General features: G+C 41.9%; 1 protein-coding gene across 2 annotated transcripts in view; it reads right to left on the bottom strand.

Moving 5' to 3' along the window:
• Window positions 1–15,541, bottom strand: part of plppr2a (phospholipid phosphatase related 2a) — a 50,660-nt gene extending 35,119 nt beyond the window's left edge. The window contains exons 1-2 of one of the 2 annotated variants that reach the window (XM_017484578.3): window positions 15,154–15,541; window positions 12,329–12,455 (exon numbers count right to left, since the gene is read on the bottom strand). In XM_017484578.3, the coding sequence (XP_017340067.1) occupies window positions 12,329–12,397 (69 nt within the window). In that variant the 5' untranslated portion in view covers window positions 12,398–12,455; window positions 15,154–15,541. The remainder of the gene's footprint in view (window positions 1–12,328; window positions 12,456–15,153) is intronic. The other variant, XM_017484571.3, reaches the window with a different exon arrangement.
• Window positions 15,542–18,100: the final 2,559 nt, after the last annotated feature.

Here is an 18,100-nt window from a genome sequence, read left to right as displayed (position 1 = left end):
GGGAACTGATAATTATAGCACGATCCAGGGATCTCGATGTTGTTCTCGTCCACATGAAGAGCTTGGGGCTCAGGTTGAACCTCAGAAAAGTATGGTTTCTGAAGTGCAGTGGACAACTTTTCTTGGGGTTATAAGGATTCGACTACGATGAGCGTGTTTCTATCCCCAACATGCGTAGGGTCAATCCTATCAACACAAGATAAAGCTGGATCTTGGGAGACTTTTGGAGCTTATGGGCCTATTGCAAAGGAGACCATTCAGTGCTGGCTGAGAAGTTGGGGGTTTCGAGAGTAATCAGTGTCAAATGGCGATGCCTACGTGCTCTGAGAATTGGTGTGTCGCCGGTTTCTAGCCTTGGGTCACACTCTAGGGGTGTCTCCTTAGCGCAAGATGGTAATGACAATCACCTCCCTCACGGGCTGAAGCATGGTCTTAGACAGCTGTCCAGCTCACGGTCTCTGGAGCGGCATATAAATTGCCTAGAAATGTGGGCCATATTTCTAGCACTGAAATTCCTTCTTCCTCAATTGAGAGGTCACCATGTGTTTACAGACAACACAGCATCGGTCTCATATATTGACCACCAGGGAGGATTATGTCCGCGCACCCTGTTCAGGCAGGTGCAACTAATTCTTCTTGGGGCAGAAGGAAAGTTTGTCAATGAGTGCAATGTACATTCTGGGAATATGGGAGCAGAAATCCTGTTGAGGCTGAGGGCTGAGGCCCAGGAATTGGTGGCTCCATCCACAAGTGGTGGAGTCCATATGGTGAAGTTTGGCCAAGCGGGACTGCATGTGTTCGCCTCCGAGGAGAAGACACAGGGCCCGCTGTGGTTCGCCCTCACTCCTCCCGCACAATTAGGGCTGGACACCATGGTGCACATGTGGCCAGGGTCACATCTGTACGCTTTTCCCCGATCGCTCTGCTACCACAAGTTCTAGCGAGAGTTTGCTAAGACAGTCTATGTCTGCTGCTAGTAGCACCTTATTGGCCAGCTCCAATACGTTTCTCAGAGATAATATCCCTGCTAGATGGCACTCCTTGGTAGATTCCCATTTGCAGGGATCCACTGTAGACCCAGTGAACTGCGCAATAGCTACAGTCCTGGAGTTCTTACAAGAATGTTTCTCAGCGGGTTGGGCTACTTCTACAATCAGGGTTTACATGGCTGCCATTTCGGCGAGCCATTCCCCTGTTGATGGAGCCTCTGTGGGGCAACATCCTCTAACTTTGAGGTTTATGCGTGGTGTCAGGTGGCTCAAGCCCATCTGCAGGCTGCGCATACCTTCCTGGGACCTTTCTGTGGTCTGTCAGGGACCCCATTTGAGCCCTTAGAATCAGCCTCTGAGAAGCTTCTGACTCTAAAGGTAGCTCTTCTGCTGGCCTGACATCTCGCCAGTGAGTAGGAAATCTACAAGCTCTCTCTGTTGCCCCTTCCTGCCTTGACTTTGCCCCTGGATTAGCCAAGGCCTTCCTGTATCCTATGCCGGATTATGTTCCTAAGGTGCCTACATCAGCTGCCCACCCTGTGGTCTTGCAGGCTTTCTGCCCTCCTCCATTCCCCACACCGGAACAAGAGAGAATGCACCTGCTGTGTCCAGTAAGGGCTCTCTGTACTTATGTCCACCGCTCCAGACAGTGGCATAAGTTGGAGCAGCTGCTGGTCTGCTTTGGCGGTGACAGTAGAGGTGATGCTGTGTCAAAACAGCGCATCTCTACTTGGATAGTGGAAGCAATCTCTATTGCTTATGAGGTGGTACCCTCGGTCTGATGGAGTGGGCATTCTCGTTCCCATAGTGATATGCTAAACGCAACGTCGAAGTTCCCTTTGAAAGGGAATGTCTGGGTTACGCATGTAACCCTGTTTCCTGAGAAGGGAACGAGACATTGTGTAGTTTTGTGATACCAGGGCAGGCCTGTGAATTGCATATTCGCTTCAGATAATAGAGGCTGATGGCGCGGTTCACAGGTGCCATATTTATATCACGCGATGTGCTTAATTTCCATGTCACCTGATCATGGCAGGCCTATAAATAGGCATGATTTTACCAAAGCTTCAGATGCCGATCACGCGCACGAGAGGCGCTCCCCATAGTGTTATGCTAAACGCAATGTCTCGTTCCCTTCTCAGGGAACAGGGTTACATACGTAACCCAGATGTTTTTCAAGTGATCAAAAGTTTCTTGCTGTCCAAGTGTGCCCTGTTAAATGAACTGTTTAAAGAATTAATAGCTCTGAATGTCTACCCTTGGTTTCACCTGTGAAAACAGCATTTGTTGTTAAAAAAAATAGCCAACATAAAGACCAGAGAGCTATCTATGGGAGAACAGCAAGCCATTTTGAAGCTGAGAAAAGATGGAAAATCAATCAGAGGCATTGAAAAAACATTGGGCAAAGCCAATACAACAATTTGGAATGCCCTGAAAAAGAAAGAAACCACTGGTGTACGAACAACCAGACATGAAATTGATCGGCGAAGAAAAACTACAGCAGTTGATGACAGAAACATTGTGAGAGCTGTGAAGAAAAACCCCAAAACAACAGTCAGTGACATCACCAACAACCTTCACAGGGCAGGGATGAAGGTATCACAATACACTGTTCAAAGAGAACAGAAATATGGAGGCCATAGCACAAGATGCGAAACACTTATCAGCAGTAAGAAATACTGCGACGAGCCACAAAAGTTTTGAAAACACGATGAACCTCTACCAAAGTGATGGAAAGGCCAAAGTGGGGAGAAAGAAAGGATATGCTCATGATCCAAAACATAGAAGGAAACAAAGAAAAGCCCCATTGTATTACACAGGCAATATCTACTGCATCAGTAAATAACAAATTATTAAATATGTAATATTTATTCAAATGAATTATTGGAGTTAAAATAAAAAAAACAAGAGGACAAGACATCTAAGAAAAACTCCTGACTGCTTGCATATGAGATAGAAGAGAGGTGAACGATCTAGAATAGAGGAAAAGGAGTTGGGTGATGATTAAAAAAAAATTGTGATGTGTTGTAGACAAAAAGTGTCCAATTTTGATGGATTGTTGAAGTTCCAGTGTTTTGTTGTACAGCTGGCTTTTATTCAGCCTTCAGAGAACTTCCTTCAGCTGCTTTTAGCTTGTATTGTAAGACAGTGTGTCAGTCTGTCACGAATTGTAACATAAACATGGACATGACAGAAACTTAAACAAAACACACGTGTCCAGATGTCATTACGGTCAACAATGGAAAAGCAGGTGCTCGCGCATTCGCGCTTAGAGCACGCTGCTTAAAGGGGGAATCGTGACACAGTCAAATACCAGACATACAGTGGTGCTTGAAAGTTTATGAACCCTTTAGAATTTTCTATATATCTGCATAAATATGACCTAAAACATTTTCACACAAGTCCTAAAAATGATAAAGAGAATCCAATTAGACAAAAATTACTGAGACAAAAATATTATACTTGGTCATTTATTTATTGATCCAATATTACATATGTGAGTGGCAAAAGTATTTGAACCTCTAAGAGTAGCAGTCTAATTTGAAGGTGAAATAAGAGTCAGGTGTTTTCAATCAATGGTATGACAATTAGGTGTGAATGAGCACCCTGGTTTATTTAAAGTACAGGTATCTATCAAAGTCTGAGCTTCACAACTCATGTTTGTGGAAGTGTATCATGGCATGAACAAAGGAGATTTTTGAGGACCTCAGAAAAAGATTTGTTGATGCTCCTCAAGCTAAAAAAGGTTACAAAACCATCCCTAAAGGGTTTGGATTCCACCAATCCACAGTCAGATAGATTGTATACAAATGGAAGAAATTCAAGATCATTGTTACCCTCCCCAGGAGGTCAATCAACAAAGATCACTCAAAGAGCAAGACGTTTAATAGTCCACAAGGTCACAAAGGAGCCAGGGTAACTTCTAAGCAACAAAAGGCCTCTGTCACATTAGCTAATGGTAATGTTCATTAGTCCACCATCAGGAGAACACTGAACAACAATGGTGTGCATGGCAGGGTTGCAAGGAGAAAGCCACTGCTCTCCAAAAAGAACCTTGCTGCCCATCTGAAGTTTACTAAAGCTTGTGTGGACAAGCCAGAAGGCTGTTGGAAAAATGTTTTGTGTATTTTGTGTATTTTGTGGATTTTCTCTTCTAGCCTAACACTAGACTCAGACCCTTCTGTATGCATTTCCACCTCTTTTTCTCATTCTACCCACATTGCACAGAACTCAATAGTTAAACCAGAGTTCTACTCATTTCCCCGAAATGGCCAGCAAGACCCTGGCTCTCACTGTTACTGTCACTAGTGATTGGAACACCCTGACGATGTCCTCCCTGGACAAACATATTGTCTCAGATAAGCAGAGAAGTGTGGTATCCCTAGCCAGACTATCTGAGTCTGTCGGATTGGCCCCTTGGAGCAGTGAACAGCTCGATTACTGCAATGTAGCAGTCCAGAAAATTATCCCGAATGCTAGTGCCCCCTAGTATAAGGGCCTTATACGTTATCAGGTGAGAACTGGTCTGGAAATGGTGTGTGCCCTGCCAATCAGACCCAGCACACTGCCCAGTGCCTAAAGTGATTAAATTTTTGCATGGACTACTGGATAATGGCAAGTCACTGCCTATGCTGAAGGTGGCACCCATTTCAGCCCATCACAACATAGTGATCGCATAGGATCTTATTTGTCCTAGTATTTGGGATTTGTATCAGCATTTCTGTCATGGTCCAGGCCAGAGCCACTGTGTATGTCCCTGCATTTCCCTGTTTTTCCCCTTCTCCATATTTCCAGGTATCAGGCCCAGCCCAGCCTTGCCTTCCCCATGGCTTTCCTGCTCTGCACTCAGCTCTCACGCCACCAAACCAAGTTTGAGCCCAGCTCAAACCCGCTCTCCCTGTGACATATCGGCTGTGCACTCAACTCTCACGCAGTGGATCCGAGTTTGAATTCTGATGCTGACTACACATTATCACACTTCTTTCCCCACGCACCCCAGCTTCCTTCAATAAATCCTGTTTACCTTCAGTCTTTGTCTTTGTTCTGCATTTGGGTCCCCTCGTATCTGTGTTCATCATAACCAAACAATCTGGCCTAGCAGAACCAGCTCCCCTGCAGTCAGCCCTATCCCATCAGGGCACCCTCCTGGATCAGCATGAACTACAGCTCTGCACACTCACTGAGAACCATCAGGCCATGATGGACCAGCTCCTCACCCACTCCTCAGTCCAGACACCCCCTGGCCCCAGCCAAGTCACCCTGCCCCAGTAGTCCAGTCTGCCACCTCTCCCAGTCTATCACAGCATGATGCCTATGTCCCAGACCATGAGCCCTATGCAGATGGCCTAGGGGGATGAAGGTCCTTCCTCCTTCAGTGTTCCCTCGTGTTTGCTCAGCACCCTAACACCTATGTCATTGACAAAGCCAGGGCAGCCTACAACCCCAATTTCAAAAAAGTTGGGACGGTATGGAAAATGAAAAAAAAAAAAATTCAATTCACTTCCTGTACTATATTGAAAACACATTATTAACAAATTATTTGATGTTTTAATTCATGAATTAAATTTATTTTTTGAAAATATACACATTTAAAATCTGATGACTGCAACACACTCCAAAAAAGTTGGGACAATTGATTGTTTCCCTCTGTGTAACATGACCTTTTCTTTTAATAACAGTTATCAAGTGTTTGGGCACTGAAGACACCATTTGGTTAAGTTTAGCAAGTGGAATTTTCCCCCATTCATCCACTATACATTTCCTCAGCTGCGCAACTGTACGGGGCCTTCAATGCTTTATTTTGCGCTTCATAATGCACCAAAAATTCTCAATCAGAGACAGGTAAGGACTGCAGGCACATTCAGAAGTGGTTTTTGTCCTTGACCTTTACACAATGAGATTTTACACTTTGTACACTGTAGAAGGTGAAATGCCCAAAATCCTACCGCTTAATCTTTAGGGAATGTTGTTCTCAAAGTTTATTTGCTGACGCATCTGTTGGCAGATTGGAGAGCCTTGACCCATCCTTGCTCTTGAAGGACTAGGCCTTTTTGGAAGTTCTTATATAATATGATTAGACGATTGCCTCACCTGTTTCACATCACCTTCTTATTTCAACTTGTCACATTGCTATTAGTCCTAAATTGCCTAAATTGTCCCAACATTTATGGAATGTGTTGCATGCATACATTTCAAAATAAACATTTATCTTCAAATAACTATGCAGTTGATTAAGTAAAACATGAAATACCTTGTCTTTATACATTTTTATTTAAATACATTTTTATTTGTTTTTATTTACAAACCAGTCCTCTTTGTTTTTATTAACATTTTCCATACTGTCCCAACTTTTGGGTGGTCGGGGGGGTGTATATATTGTGGGGCTTCTTATTGGAGATGCCCTAGCCTGGGCCACTGCCATGTTGGTTAGGCAGCCAACTCTGTGGTCCTCTCTTTCTTCCTTCACCGCAGAACTTCAGAAGGTTTTTGACCACCCCGTCCAAGGGAAGGAGGCCACCAAGTGCCTGATTTCCCTCCGCCAGGGGCCTGGCAGTGTGGTGGAGTATTTGGTCAGGTTCCTGGGGTTCGTTATTGTGAGTGGGCAATTGAGTGCTGATCCCGAGAAGATCTGGGCTGTCTTCTATTGGCCCACACCTACTACCCTGAATAGAATTCAATGATTCCTGGGCTTTGCTAACTTTTACCGCCGGTTTATTTGAGACTACAGCCCATTTCAGTCCTGGCATCCCTCACTAGGCTCACCTCCACCTCTATCCCCATTGAGTGGACACCTGAGGCCAAATCCACCTTCACCAAACTCAAGGAGATGATCACCTCAGCCCCTGTGTATATCCAGCCTGATCACAACAATTCATTGTAGAGGTGGACACCTCTGACTTCAGTGCGGGTGCAGTGCTCTCCCAATGATCCACCCTTGGCCAGAAAATTTCCTTGTGTCTTTTTTTTGTCAGTGCCTCTCCCCAGCAGAATGCAACTACATTGTGAGGAATCAGGTGTTGGTAGCCTATGTTAGCTTTGGAGGCATAGAGGCACTGGCTTGAGGGGGCTGAGCAGCCCTTCATCTTCTGGACCAACCATAAGAACTTGGCCTACATCCAGACTACCAAGCGCCTCAACTGCCATCAGACATGCTGGGCCCTGTTCTTCGGGCGGTTCAACTTCATGATCACCTACCGTCCCAGTTCCAAAAATGCTAAGAATGATGCCCTCTCTCGCCTGTTCACCTCCGAAGAAGAGAACACCTCCGACCCTGACACCATCCTCCTTCCGGCCTGCGTGGTGTAGGCAGTCACATAGGAGATTGAGTCCTTGGTCCAGAGAGCACAACTCACCCAACCCGATCCAGGTAATAGGCCTCCTGGTCGCTTGTTCGTCCCTGACACAGCACATTCCCAGGTCCTCCAGTGGATTTACTGTTCTTGGTTCACCTGTCACCCTGGCTCCAGTTACACCGTAGGCCTGTTGAAATGGCACTTCTGGTGGCCTATGATGGGTGCTGACACCTGAGCATTTCTCACTGCCTGCACCATATGCGCTCATAATAAGCCCTCACACCACCCACCTGCTGGCCTACTATGATCCCTGCCTGTCCAGTCACCCTTGGTTACACATCACTAGTATACCCCTTTCCCAAGGTAACAATGTCATCCTCACCATACTAGACCGGTTCTCGAAAAGCAATACACTTTGTGGCCCTTCCCAAGCTCCCCACCACCCAAGAAACTGCAGACCTCCTCATCAGCCATGTCTTCTGGTTGCACGGCATTCTCAAGTACATTGTCTCTGACCGTAGCCCTTAGTTCATTTCCCAAGTCTGGAGATCATTCTGTAATGCTCATATCATTCTGTAATGCTCTTGCGGCCACGGTCAGTTTACCCGGAACTGGAAACAGTGTTGCAGTGTGTCACTGCCAGCAATCCCACCACCTGGAGCTTCCAGATTGAGTATGCCCACAACTCCCTAACTAATACATTGACTGGCGTGTCCCCCTTTGAGTGCTTCCAGGGCTATCAGCCTCCCTTGTTCCCAGTCCAGGAAGACGACATCGCTGTCCCATCCGTGCAGGCTCACCTGCATCGTTGCTGCATGGTATGAAGAGAGAGGCCTGTTCCGCCCTGCTCTGCTTCACCAAGCGCAACTGTCACCTGGCTGACCATCGTTGGGTTCCAGTTCCTAACTACCAGCCAGGTTAAAAGGTGTGGCTTGCAGCCAAAGACATCCCGCTAAGAAACTCTCCCCCATTATCTGGGCTTTTTCACCATTGAGAGCATCATGAATTCCACTGCCATCAAACTCATACTCCCCAGGTCCCTGCCCATCCATCCCACCTTTCATGTCTCCCATTTTAAGCCAGTTCACAATAGCCCTTTGACAGCACCTCCATCCACCATGCTCCCCCAAGAGCCCGAGATGTTAATCTGGAATTGACATAGCTGAAAATGGCCTTTTTTTAACAACTGGGCATAGTTGATATAGGGAAAATGAGCTTTTAGATTGAGCTCAAAATGGGGGAAATGTTCAAACTTAATATTTCAACAATTGATCAACTATTTGTCCACTGATGAGTTGAAGGTAATGTATCTTATTAAGTCTGGCTAGGATATTAATCCTGTGGCCACTGGTAATAATATCCTGATGTTAAACATGAATTATGAGCACAGTAACAAGATTGGACAAGAAGAACTTAAGACAGTAAATGATAAATATAGACACTTGCTATTAAAATGAGACAAGACTTTATTAAACTACTCTAATATACAGAAACTAATCTAACAACACACACACACACAGACGCACACACACAAAGGAGGTGAAAATAGTTTGACAGAATGAATGGCTCCTTAGTTTTAACACTGTATGCTGTTCTTAGACCTCGACCTGAACAAACCATTGGAAATTAATTTAATTTTCACTTATTTTAGAAGGGCTCTATTAAATAGACCAGCTTCGACTGAGACCTGGAGGTGCTTACTTGCATTTCCAATTTGTGGGAATGCGTCAGAGGTCTGGTTGCTTTTGAGTGGCATCTAGGAGGCCCAGTCAGAATGGTGAATGGAGTGGAGTCTCGTAGGTGTGGCAACAGTTCTTCTGGTTCTTTCACGACTGGTGTTAGGAAGCTTAGCTGTAACCACTTCACACATTTTTGCAGAGCTCTCTTGCAGATGTTAATTGAAGAGAGAACTCCTGAAGAGGTTGAGTGGAGAAGTCCTGGAAGATGGTGGTTGACGAAAACTCCTTAAGATGTGGATTTGAAGAAGACTCTTGCAGCTGCTGTTGATGAGGACTCCCTGTAGATGATGATTGGGGAGTACCTTTTTAAAAAGTGTTGGAAGAGAACTCATTGTTTTCATGGTGTCCAAGGGTTTTAACTCTTCCTAATTGGGCGGAACCCGAAAGGTTTTGCTCCAATAAACTTCACGTTGGAACTATGGTAGCATCATGGCTATCATTATGTACTATAGTTAAAAAATAGAGGCCTCATGGTTACAGTGAAGTAAAATTGTGGTAACCCTTGGGCAATTTTCCTAAGAAGCTAAAGAAGGTATACACATGAAGCATTTGTGTAGGACATAAATGCATAAAAGGCAGCTACACTGTACCATTCCATCTCTAAAACAAGCAAAGAAACAATTTCAGTAGCAAATATATCAGGATAATAATTACCCAGCCTGTTGTATGGAACTTTATATAGTGTCATGACATTTTCAGTAGGTCTGAAAACATTTCTGAAATTATTTAGGTGTCTTCATGAAATGGTGTTGACATCGATGAGAGAATGGTATGATCTAGACGATGTCAAATTCCATCCAGCAGCTCACTGGATAAAAACATTATGGTTGACACAGGCACTTTTGATTACATTAGTTGTGCACTAACCATCAATATCAGACCCAAACAGCCTAGATCAATCTAACATCTGGATAGGTTTGGGCACATACATCTTATCACATAACCAAATGGTGCATGAATAAAATATTATCTGGATAAAATAACGCCTTTACTACGTCCATGCCCCTAATAGCAAATTTCTGACAGTTTTGTTGTTCTAAACCTCTTTTTAAAATTTTCCAGCAACAAGAGCCACATTAGTTTGGCAAAAAGCAAAAAGCATCTGTCAATGACTGCCACTGCAACCTCAACTGTCAAATCAGTTTGGCTTAAAGTATCTGACCAGCTGTTTCTTGTCTCCACTGTCTCCCATGTAAAGTCTAGTCAAAAACATGATGTACCCATAAGATTAATTATGTACTGATAATGCACTATTAGCATCACTATTATGATATCTGTAAAGGGTTTTCCAAAAGCCATTCAGGTACACTGTATCCATATTGATTTTAGCAGGCACGTAGTCCTCATGTAGCTCTCTCAACACAGTAGGAATATCACATCATATCCCCATCCAGTTTTATGAAACAGCAGCTCGCACATGAACTCCATTTCAAATTAATTTTCTAAATTAGCCATGTGTGCATATTGTAATTCTTAACAGTTAAGTATACACCCAAAACAGGCAGCAGTCTTCGAAGAACAAGACTTCATCCAATCATTGGCTTCATTTCATGGATCTTGATCTATATGCCTATGTTTTAAGACAAATGCTATGTCAGGGTTGCTTCATGGTTAAGGCTCTGTGCTGGTCATCAGAAGGTTATAATTCGTATGCCAGAAGTTCCACCTTGTAAGTTTTTTTTTATATATATTATCCTATACTGCTTAGCCTGTATGTTTAAATCCTGCCTCTGGAGGAAAATTTGATTAAATGCCAAATAAGGTCTATTTTATCTCAGCCTGCTCTTGCATTATTCTTGGTTGTAATCTATTGATTTTGGCTTTCATTTATTCAGGTATCTGGTAACTGTCTAGCACTCTGTTTTCTACATCCCAGGTAACGAAGCTCTTTTGCTGTAGGGATTAACCTGGGGAGACCTCATGAAAGGAGAAAATCTGACAAACAAGAAATACTGAAAACACACAGAAATAGATATTGAAAACTTGTTTGTAATCACATTTCCATGACTCCAATTCATATAATAACACAGAAGTTGTTTGCACACATGACCGAATATAGTCCTCCTCCACTTCCTACATCCCAATTTACCCTCTCGCTCTAATAAAAGGTGTATGCTAGTGGCTGTTTTGTGTCTGTGTGTGCATTCAAGCATTTGTCCATACTAGTACATTTGACCCCAGCCACATCTTCTGATTAAAATATATTGTGAAACACCTTAATGGTCTAACAACTGCACTCCAACTTGATCCTCAAAGCACAGAGTAAAAGAGGAGGCAGGGGAGATACAGTATGACACAACACATCTCGCTTCCCACAGTCACACTACATACTCACTGCCCTGAAATATGTACCAGAACTGCCTTCTGCATTTCTGGGAGTACATAACTACTGTAGTCAGTGGTTCAATTTTTAATCAAGATAGGACACACTGCTTTACACAAATAATTGGTAATTACAGTTCATGAATGGCCCTTGTGAGTAAATAGAGTAAATATTGGAGCATTCAATCAGGCTGAAAAACAACCTGGGTTAAATGAACACTTTGTGTTTACTGGGTAATAATAGAGTATCCCCATTAATTGTTAATTCAAAGTACTTTGTAGTACTGGGTTTTCACAGTAGCTACACACAAATAATACACCATTTGATGATTACTAAATAACACAGGGATAAAATTAAATACTGTGATGTCATCCTTGGCCAGAGGTTCTGGAAAACTGCTTTCTCATTTAAACTGGATAACTGATGAGTCCCTCTTATACCTACTTAAGCTTAACCAATATATTTTTATTTGTTTCATTCTTTCAAGATTTATTTCATTCATGTTCAGACAAATTTTTCAAAGCAACTTATAATTGAAAAAGAATACAAACAAAGCACAAGGGCCTTGCTCAATGACCGAATACTGATTCTCTAGTCATCCTCAGATTTACATTCACATTGACACCACTCTTGTCACTTGTTACAGTAGTTCAAACTTTCAGATAGATTTTAGGATGTTGTGTAATTTGTAATTTAGGATGTTGTGTAAGTAATGATGACCAAATTAGTTAAATAAGGCTCTAAATTCTAGACAAAGGAATCCAATTTATGGGAGTCTAAAGGCGATTTGTTAACATTCTTGTCCCATTAACCCATGGCCAAAAATACCTCTGTTGTGATTCTGAGAAACCAGCTTGAGTTGACAGTTCCTATTAAGTGTATTTCTGGCCATGGTGCCATTTTTGTTCCACAACAAGCAGTAAACACATTTGCTCCATCAGAGGTGTAAAAAAGTGATCTCCAGGTCCAAGGTTGCTGACTCACCTCCACAAACAGGAAGCATGGCACAATGGAGGTACTGCTCTTAACACCAGGCTTTTCCTCGGCTGCCATATTGAATCACTTTTACTCTTTCTCTGTATACCTTCTGCTTTCTCCCTACGTTTCACACCTAATAGAGATAAAAGTAGTGTTAGCCTGAGACCAACACAACACATAATAAAAATATACAATATAAACATTGTATGGTCTATGAAGCATCATTGCTAAATATGCCATGCCACTCGTCTGTCAAATGTGCTGGAATATCTCATGCAACATTCATTACATGAAAAATCTCTAGTGAAACAGTTATTGATTTGAATTAAGTGCCTGGCTGAACTGTAGAATGAAATCACTGAAACCTGCCTCATATTTATAGACTACCATTCCTTGGAATAGAAAAAGATCATATTATTTCTCTTAGTTATTTAAAAAAAAAAAAAAAAAAAAAAAAAAAAACTATTTAATTTGATTAAGGCCACTTGGTTTTTTTTTTTCCCATCCAAAAAATGTCAGTAAAGAACTGGCAAATTAAACACCCACATTTAACAACACCAAACTATTAACGCTAACTTCAGTTGGAAAATATTGTTGAGCTGGCAAAAAAAGAATTTATATTGTAATAAAAATTTACTAAATAAATAATAAACAAATTGTGATGAATTCAATGAACAAAAATATTGCTATTGGACATCTTGCTATAAGCTGATGTTCCATTGATTTGCTTGCCTTTCTAGATGTTTCGAAATTGTGGGGAAGCATGCTCAGGGTTGCCCAAATTGGACTAGTTTAAAAATACTCTTCAGCTGCCAAGATCTTGTTTTATAGCAAATAATTTGAATTAAATCTAATAAATGAATGCAAACAACACTTACAAGGTATAGACTAAGTGCATACTGTGCTCATTGTGCTCATATGATGTACAGAACCATTTCTATTGTAAGATATATTGCAAAGACTGGGAAAGGGAAAGGGGGAAATATGGAGTGGATAGCATGCTGAACTTATTTCTCATGAAAAGACTGAGAAAAAGAAAAAAAAACTGTGTCCAGTGCCCATTATCCATTGTATGTATTTGTGTGGGATTTTTTAGGCTGGACATTTTGCTGAAACCTGGTAACCATGGTTAATGATATTAGTTCTTTGGCAAACACAACTGCTGAAGCAAATATAGGTACATCTAGAGCTGATCAAAACAAGCTATTAAACGGTAAGGCGGATGATGGCTCTCAAGCACCTATGATTGGATTACTTTAAAAATTCACAAGATCATGGCATAAGTCAAGTGTCATAGCTTCTTGACTTAATTTTGTTTGACACTATGTTGTTATTAATGTTATCCTGCCCCAACAAAATTTATGGTCAAAGCCCACTGCTGGATGAATTACAAACTTAACTGCTGAATGGCCATTTCTAGTACCAGGATGTTGACCAGTTGACCATTTTTCCTTCATTTCTAAACAAAAATCAGGTCAATTCAAAGACTTTGGCCAATTTGATTCATTTGTTCATGTACTCTATCCACACTTCAAAAGAATACAATGTGGTTAAGGTAAATAAAAAAGATGAAGCATTTGTCTGCACATGTTTCACTAAGTGGTGAACTGAGAATATTCACACAGTTCTCAGGCAACAAAATGCAAAAAAAAAAAACAAAAAAAAAACGTAGGACATTTATTGCACAGAAGGACCTTTTCACTTGCATGAAATGTGGACAAATAAATGTGTAAAATCGATGGAGAGCTTGCGTTTGAGTTTGAGCAGCTGGTGATTATATATATATACATATGTGTGTGTGTGTGTGTGTGTGTGTGTGTGTGTGTGTGTGTGTGTGTGTGTGTGTGTGTGTGTGCTCAGTTGTATTTCTTCCTTCTTTTTTTTTACTTTTAGCCTGAGCAGAGTTGCCACTAATCTAATTGATCATTTCATCCACAAGGACCTACAACACAGAGAGCATGCAGCCACATTAACAAACCTTAACATCACTGCTAATAATGAATGGGGGGGGGGATAAGACAAAAGACACAGGGAAATAGGAGAGACAATTTAAAAAATGTTAAGTATATGGTAATGGGCTAAAAGTGAAAGAAAAAACTCATAATACAGTAAATACAGCTACTCTGCCATTACGTTATTATGATTATAGCTGGATATATGTTTTAACTCATACAGACAGGCATGTAGAATTACTTCAGTACTCAAGTAATCCCTTTCATCTTCCTATCCTTTGCTTAATTCTTTTCATAATTAAATTTTTCTATTCCCTCTTTCTTTCAAAGATAATGTGCAGATGGAGCTTGTAATTTCCTTGGCTGCAGTCTCTGGATTGGATGATGTGTTGTCTGTTGTACTATTGCTTTCGCATTTGATTGGAGAATGCTGTGTCTCTCATAATGTTGTAAATTCACATTTATCAGGCAATCCCTAGCAACACACACACACACACACACACACACACACACACACACACACACACACACACACACTCACAGCCTACTACCTAAATTGATATTCCTATCTATTAATCTAGAATGAAAGACACAGAGAAAAAAAGCGAGAGAGAGAAAAAAGTACATAATAAGATTTTGCCAAGCAGGGTAATTAGAACTGGCATATTGGGAATACTGTGCCCCGTCTCTCCATCTTTCTGTCTCTGTGTCTCTCCTTGTCTCCCGCTATTTCCCTGATGGATGTGTAAATTATGCACACACAAGAAAGCCAAGCACAGAACAATAGTAAGCAAACTGCTGCAGGATAGAGACAATGCATTATGCACAGATGCACATACAGACAAATGCACACATGCTTGCTCAGACAGCCCCCCTCACCTCATGCACACGGCTGCCGTGGTGATGGATTCCTATGCAGCAGCCATGGTGGAGGAGGGTCTCACGACTGATTCCAGCTCCGGCACACAAGCTTTCCTTGCTCTCCTCTTGCTCTTTTTTCTTCTTCTTTCTTTCCCTTGCTGCTCTCTTTCTCTGCTCTGCCCACGCAGGCTGGCTCTGAATGATGGGTGCTCAAGCACAAACACTCTTCTCTTGCTCAGTAGCGACATACACCCTTTTATGTAGCATACACGCTTGTCCTTCCCTAATGAGGCTGTTCAGTCAGAGACAGATGAACTGGGAACCCACGGGCTCTGCTGCAGCTCTCCAGCACAGCTGCAGAGAGGTGGGGAATTTGTGTGTTAGTGCATGTGTGTGTGTGTGAAAGTGAGAGGGGTGAGAAGCTGAGGGCAGGGCATGGGAGGATCTCATTTGTGTTTGAAGAAAGCACGCCCCCCTCTTCCTCCACCCATCCCTCCATCCACGTTCTCTGGGGATTCAGGTATGACCGCATTCACTGTAGTGAAAGTGGGTATATCAATATTGAACTGTAGCTGGTCAGCTTTCATCAAGCCTGTGTTTTTGTGTGAGAGAGAAAGAGAAAATAGTGCAGATCAGTGTCTGGGAAACTGAAAAGCATGCATGAGCACATTTCAGATTTTTTGCTGGACCCCAAGCAGGGAAACTTAGGAGGTACATTTCTCCTCACTGACTGACTCACTGATTAAATGACTGAGTCCCAGTGGTAAAATATGCATGTGCCGTTTATTGAAGAAAAATATACAAGTCAGCAGCTTTAGGTAATGTTCACATCAACCATCAGAATGGGAAAAAATGTGATCTCAGTGATTTTGACCATGGCATGATTGCTGGGGCCAGATGGGCTGGTTTGCATATTTCTACTGCTGATCTCCTGGGATTTTCACGCAGAAAAGTCTCTAGAGCTTTCTCAGAATGGTGCAATAATGAAAAATCATCCAGAGAGCAGCTCATCTATGGACAGAATTGCCTTGTTGATAAGAGAGGTGAACGGAGAATGGACAGACTGGTTTGAGCTGACAGAAAGGTTAAAGCAACTTAGATAACCACTCTGTACAACTGTGGTGAGCAGAAAAGCATCTCAGAATGTGCAACACATCAAACCATGAGGTGGATGGGCTACAACAGCACAAGCCCATGTTGGGTTCCAGTTCTGTCAGCCAAGAACAGAAAGCTGAGGCTGCAGTGGGAAAGGGCTCACCAAAACCGGACAGTTGAAGACTGGAAAGACGTAGCCTGTCTGATGAATCTCAAATTCTGCACACAGATGGTAGGGTCAGAATTTGGTGCCAAATTGAATGCATGAATCCATGGACCCAATCTCCCTTGTGTCAACAGTCCAGGCTGGTGGAGGTGGTGTAATGGTGTGGGGAATGCTTTCTTGGCACACTTTTGGCTCTTTAATACCAATCAATCATCACTTGAATGCCACAGCCTATTTGAGTATTGTTGTTAACCATGTCTATCCCTTCATGGCCACAATTTACCCATGTTTTAATTGCTACTTCCAGCATGATAATGCACCATGTCACAAAGCAAAAGTCTCAAATTGGTTTCATAAACATGACCACGAGTTCATTGTTCTTCAGTGGCTTTCCCAGTCACTGGATCTGAATTTGAAACACCTTTCAGATGTGGTCGATTGGGAGATGAACATGAAAGTGCACCTGAAAAATCTGCAGGAATTGGGCGATGCAATCATGTCAACATGGACCAGAATGAAAGGAATGTTTCAGACATCCTGTATAATCCATGCCACAAACCTACAGTACCCAGTATTAGTATAGTGTACCTAATAAAGTGTTCAGTGAGTGTATATCTCCTCATGTCCTCATGCCCACTAAAATGTCAAAAGATACAATATATATATATATATATATATATATATATATATATATATATATATATTGTATATGAATATATGTATATGAATAATATATAATGAATAATAATATCAACACATACTGTATGTAAATATATTTCCTTGCATATGTGCCTGGAGTTTACACCAGGACATCTCATCAACAAATTGATGAGCATTGAGAAGAAGAGCAGCAAGCACTCTATCATCACTCATATTCTGACAAATTCACACCATTTTGTGCTATCATAATTCCCACCTCCTGTGCTAGTAGTGCTTACAAGCAGTCTGACAATTGAACAAATGAAAAGACAGATTCTGGAAAGTGTATACAAATATCCAGGAAAAGGTTGTTTAATTTCTAGGAATAAAAGGGGAAAGGTTAGTACTTTCACTGCAATGTTTGATGGAGTATCACTACAGACTTACGGTGTGAAACTTTGACTTTGCTGAAATTTGGCGCAAGAATTGCTCTCCCCATGCTTTGGGGTTTCCTCCAGGGTGTCCCCCGCCTTGTGCCCCGAGTTCCCTTGGATAGACTCCAGGCTCCCTCGTGACCCTGTGTAGGATAGGAGGTACAGAAAATGGATGGATGGATAATAATAATAATAATAATAATAACAACAACAACAACAACATTATTATTATTAACAACAACAACAACAACAACATTATTATTATTATTATTATTATTATTATTATTATTATTATTATTATTAACGCTCCCTGTTTTTTTTTATTGGTTGTTGCTTTTGATTCGAGAGACAATAGGTCCACAATGCTTTGTAGATCTGGCACATTTTTGCTGTCTCAATCATTTTTATATCCACGCCATGTGTGGCAGAAGATTGCTAGTCTCCGATCAGTAAAGTTCAAATGAGAATATTAAAGAGAGCTCCTGAAAAGCCTTTATCAAAGGTCCAGCCATGAGTAATGCTCCTACTCTCTGTAATCTATTGTGTCTGTGCATTATCATTTATTGTAATCAGTGGGAGGCTAAATGGCCATCAGCACCAGAAACCTGGCTGTCTAGTCTACTTGACCTGT

This window comes from Ictalurus punctatus, chromosome 2 (assembly GCF_001660625.3).
Source record: "Ictalurus punctatus breed USDA103 chromosome 2, Coco_2.0, whole genome shotgun sequence".
NCBI classification, from domain to species: domain Eukaryota; kingdom Metazoa; phylum Chordata; class Actinopteri; order Siluriformes; family Ictaluridae; genus Ictalurus; species Ictalurus punctatus.
The sequence above is the reverse complement of the archived record's forward strand: the minus strand, read 5'-3'. Positions and strand labels throughout refer to the sequence as shown.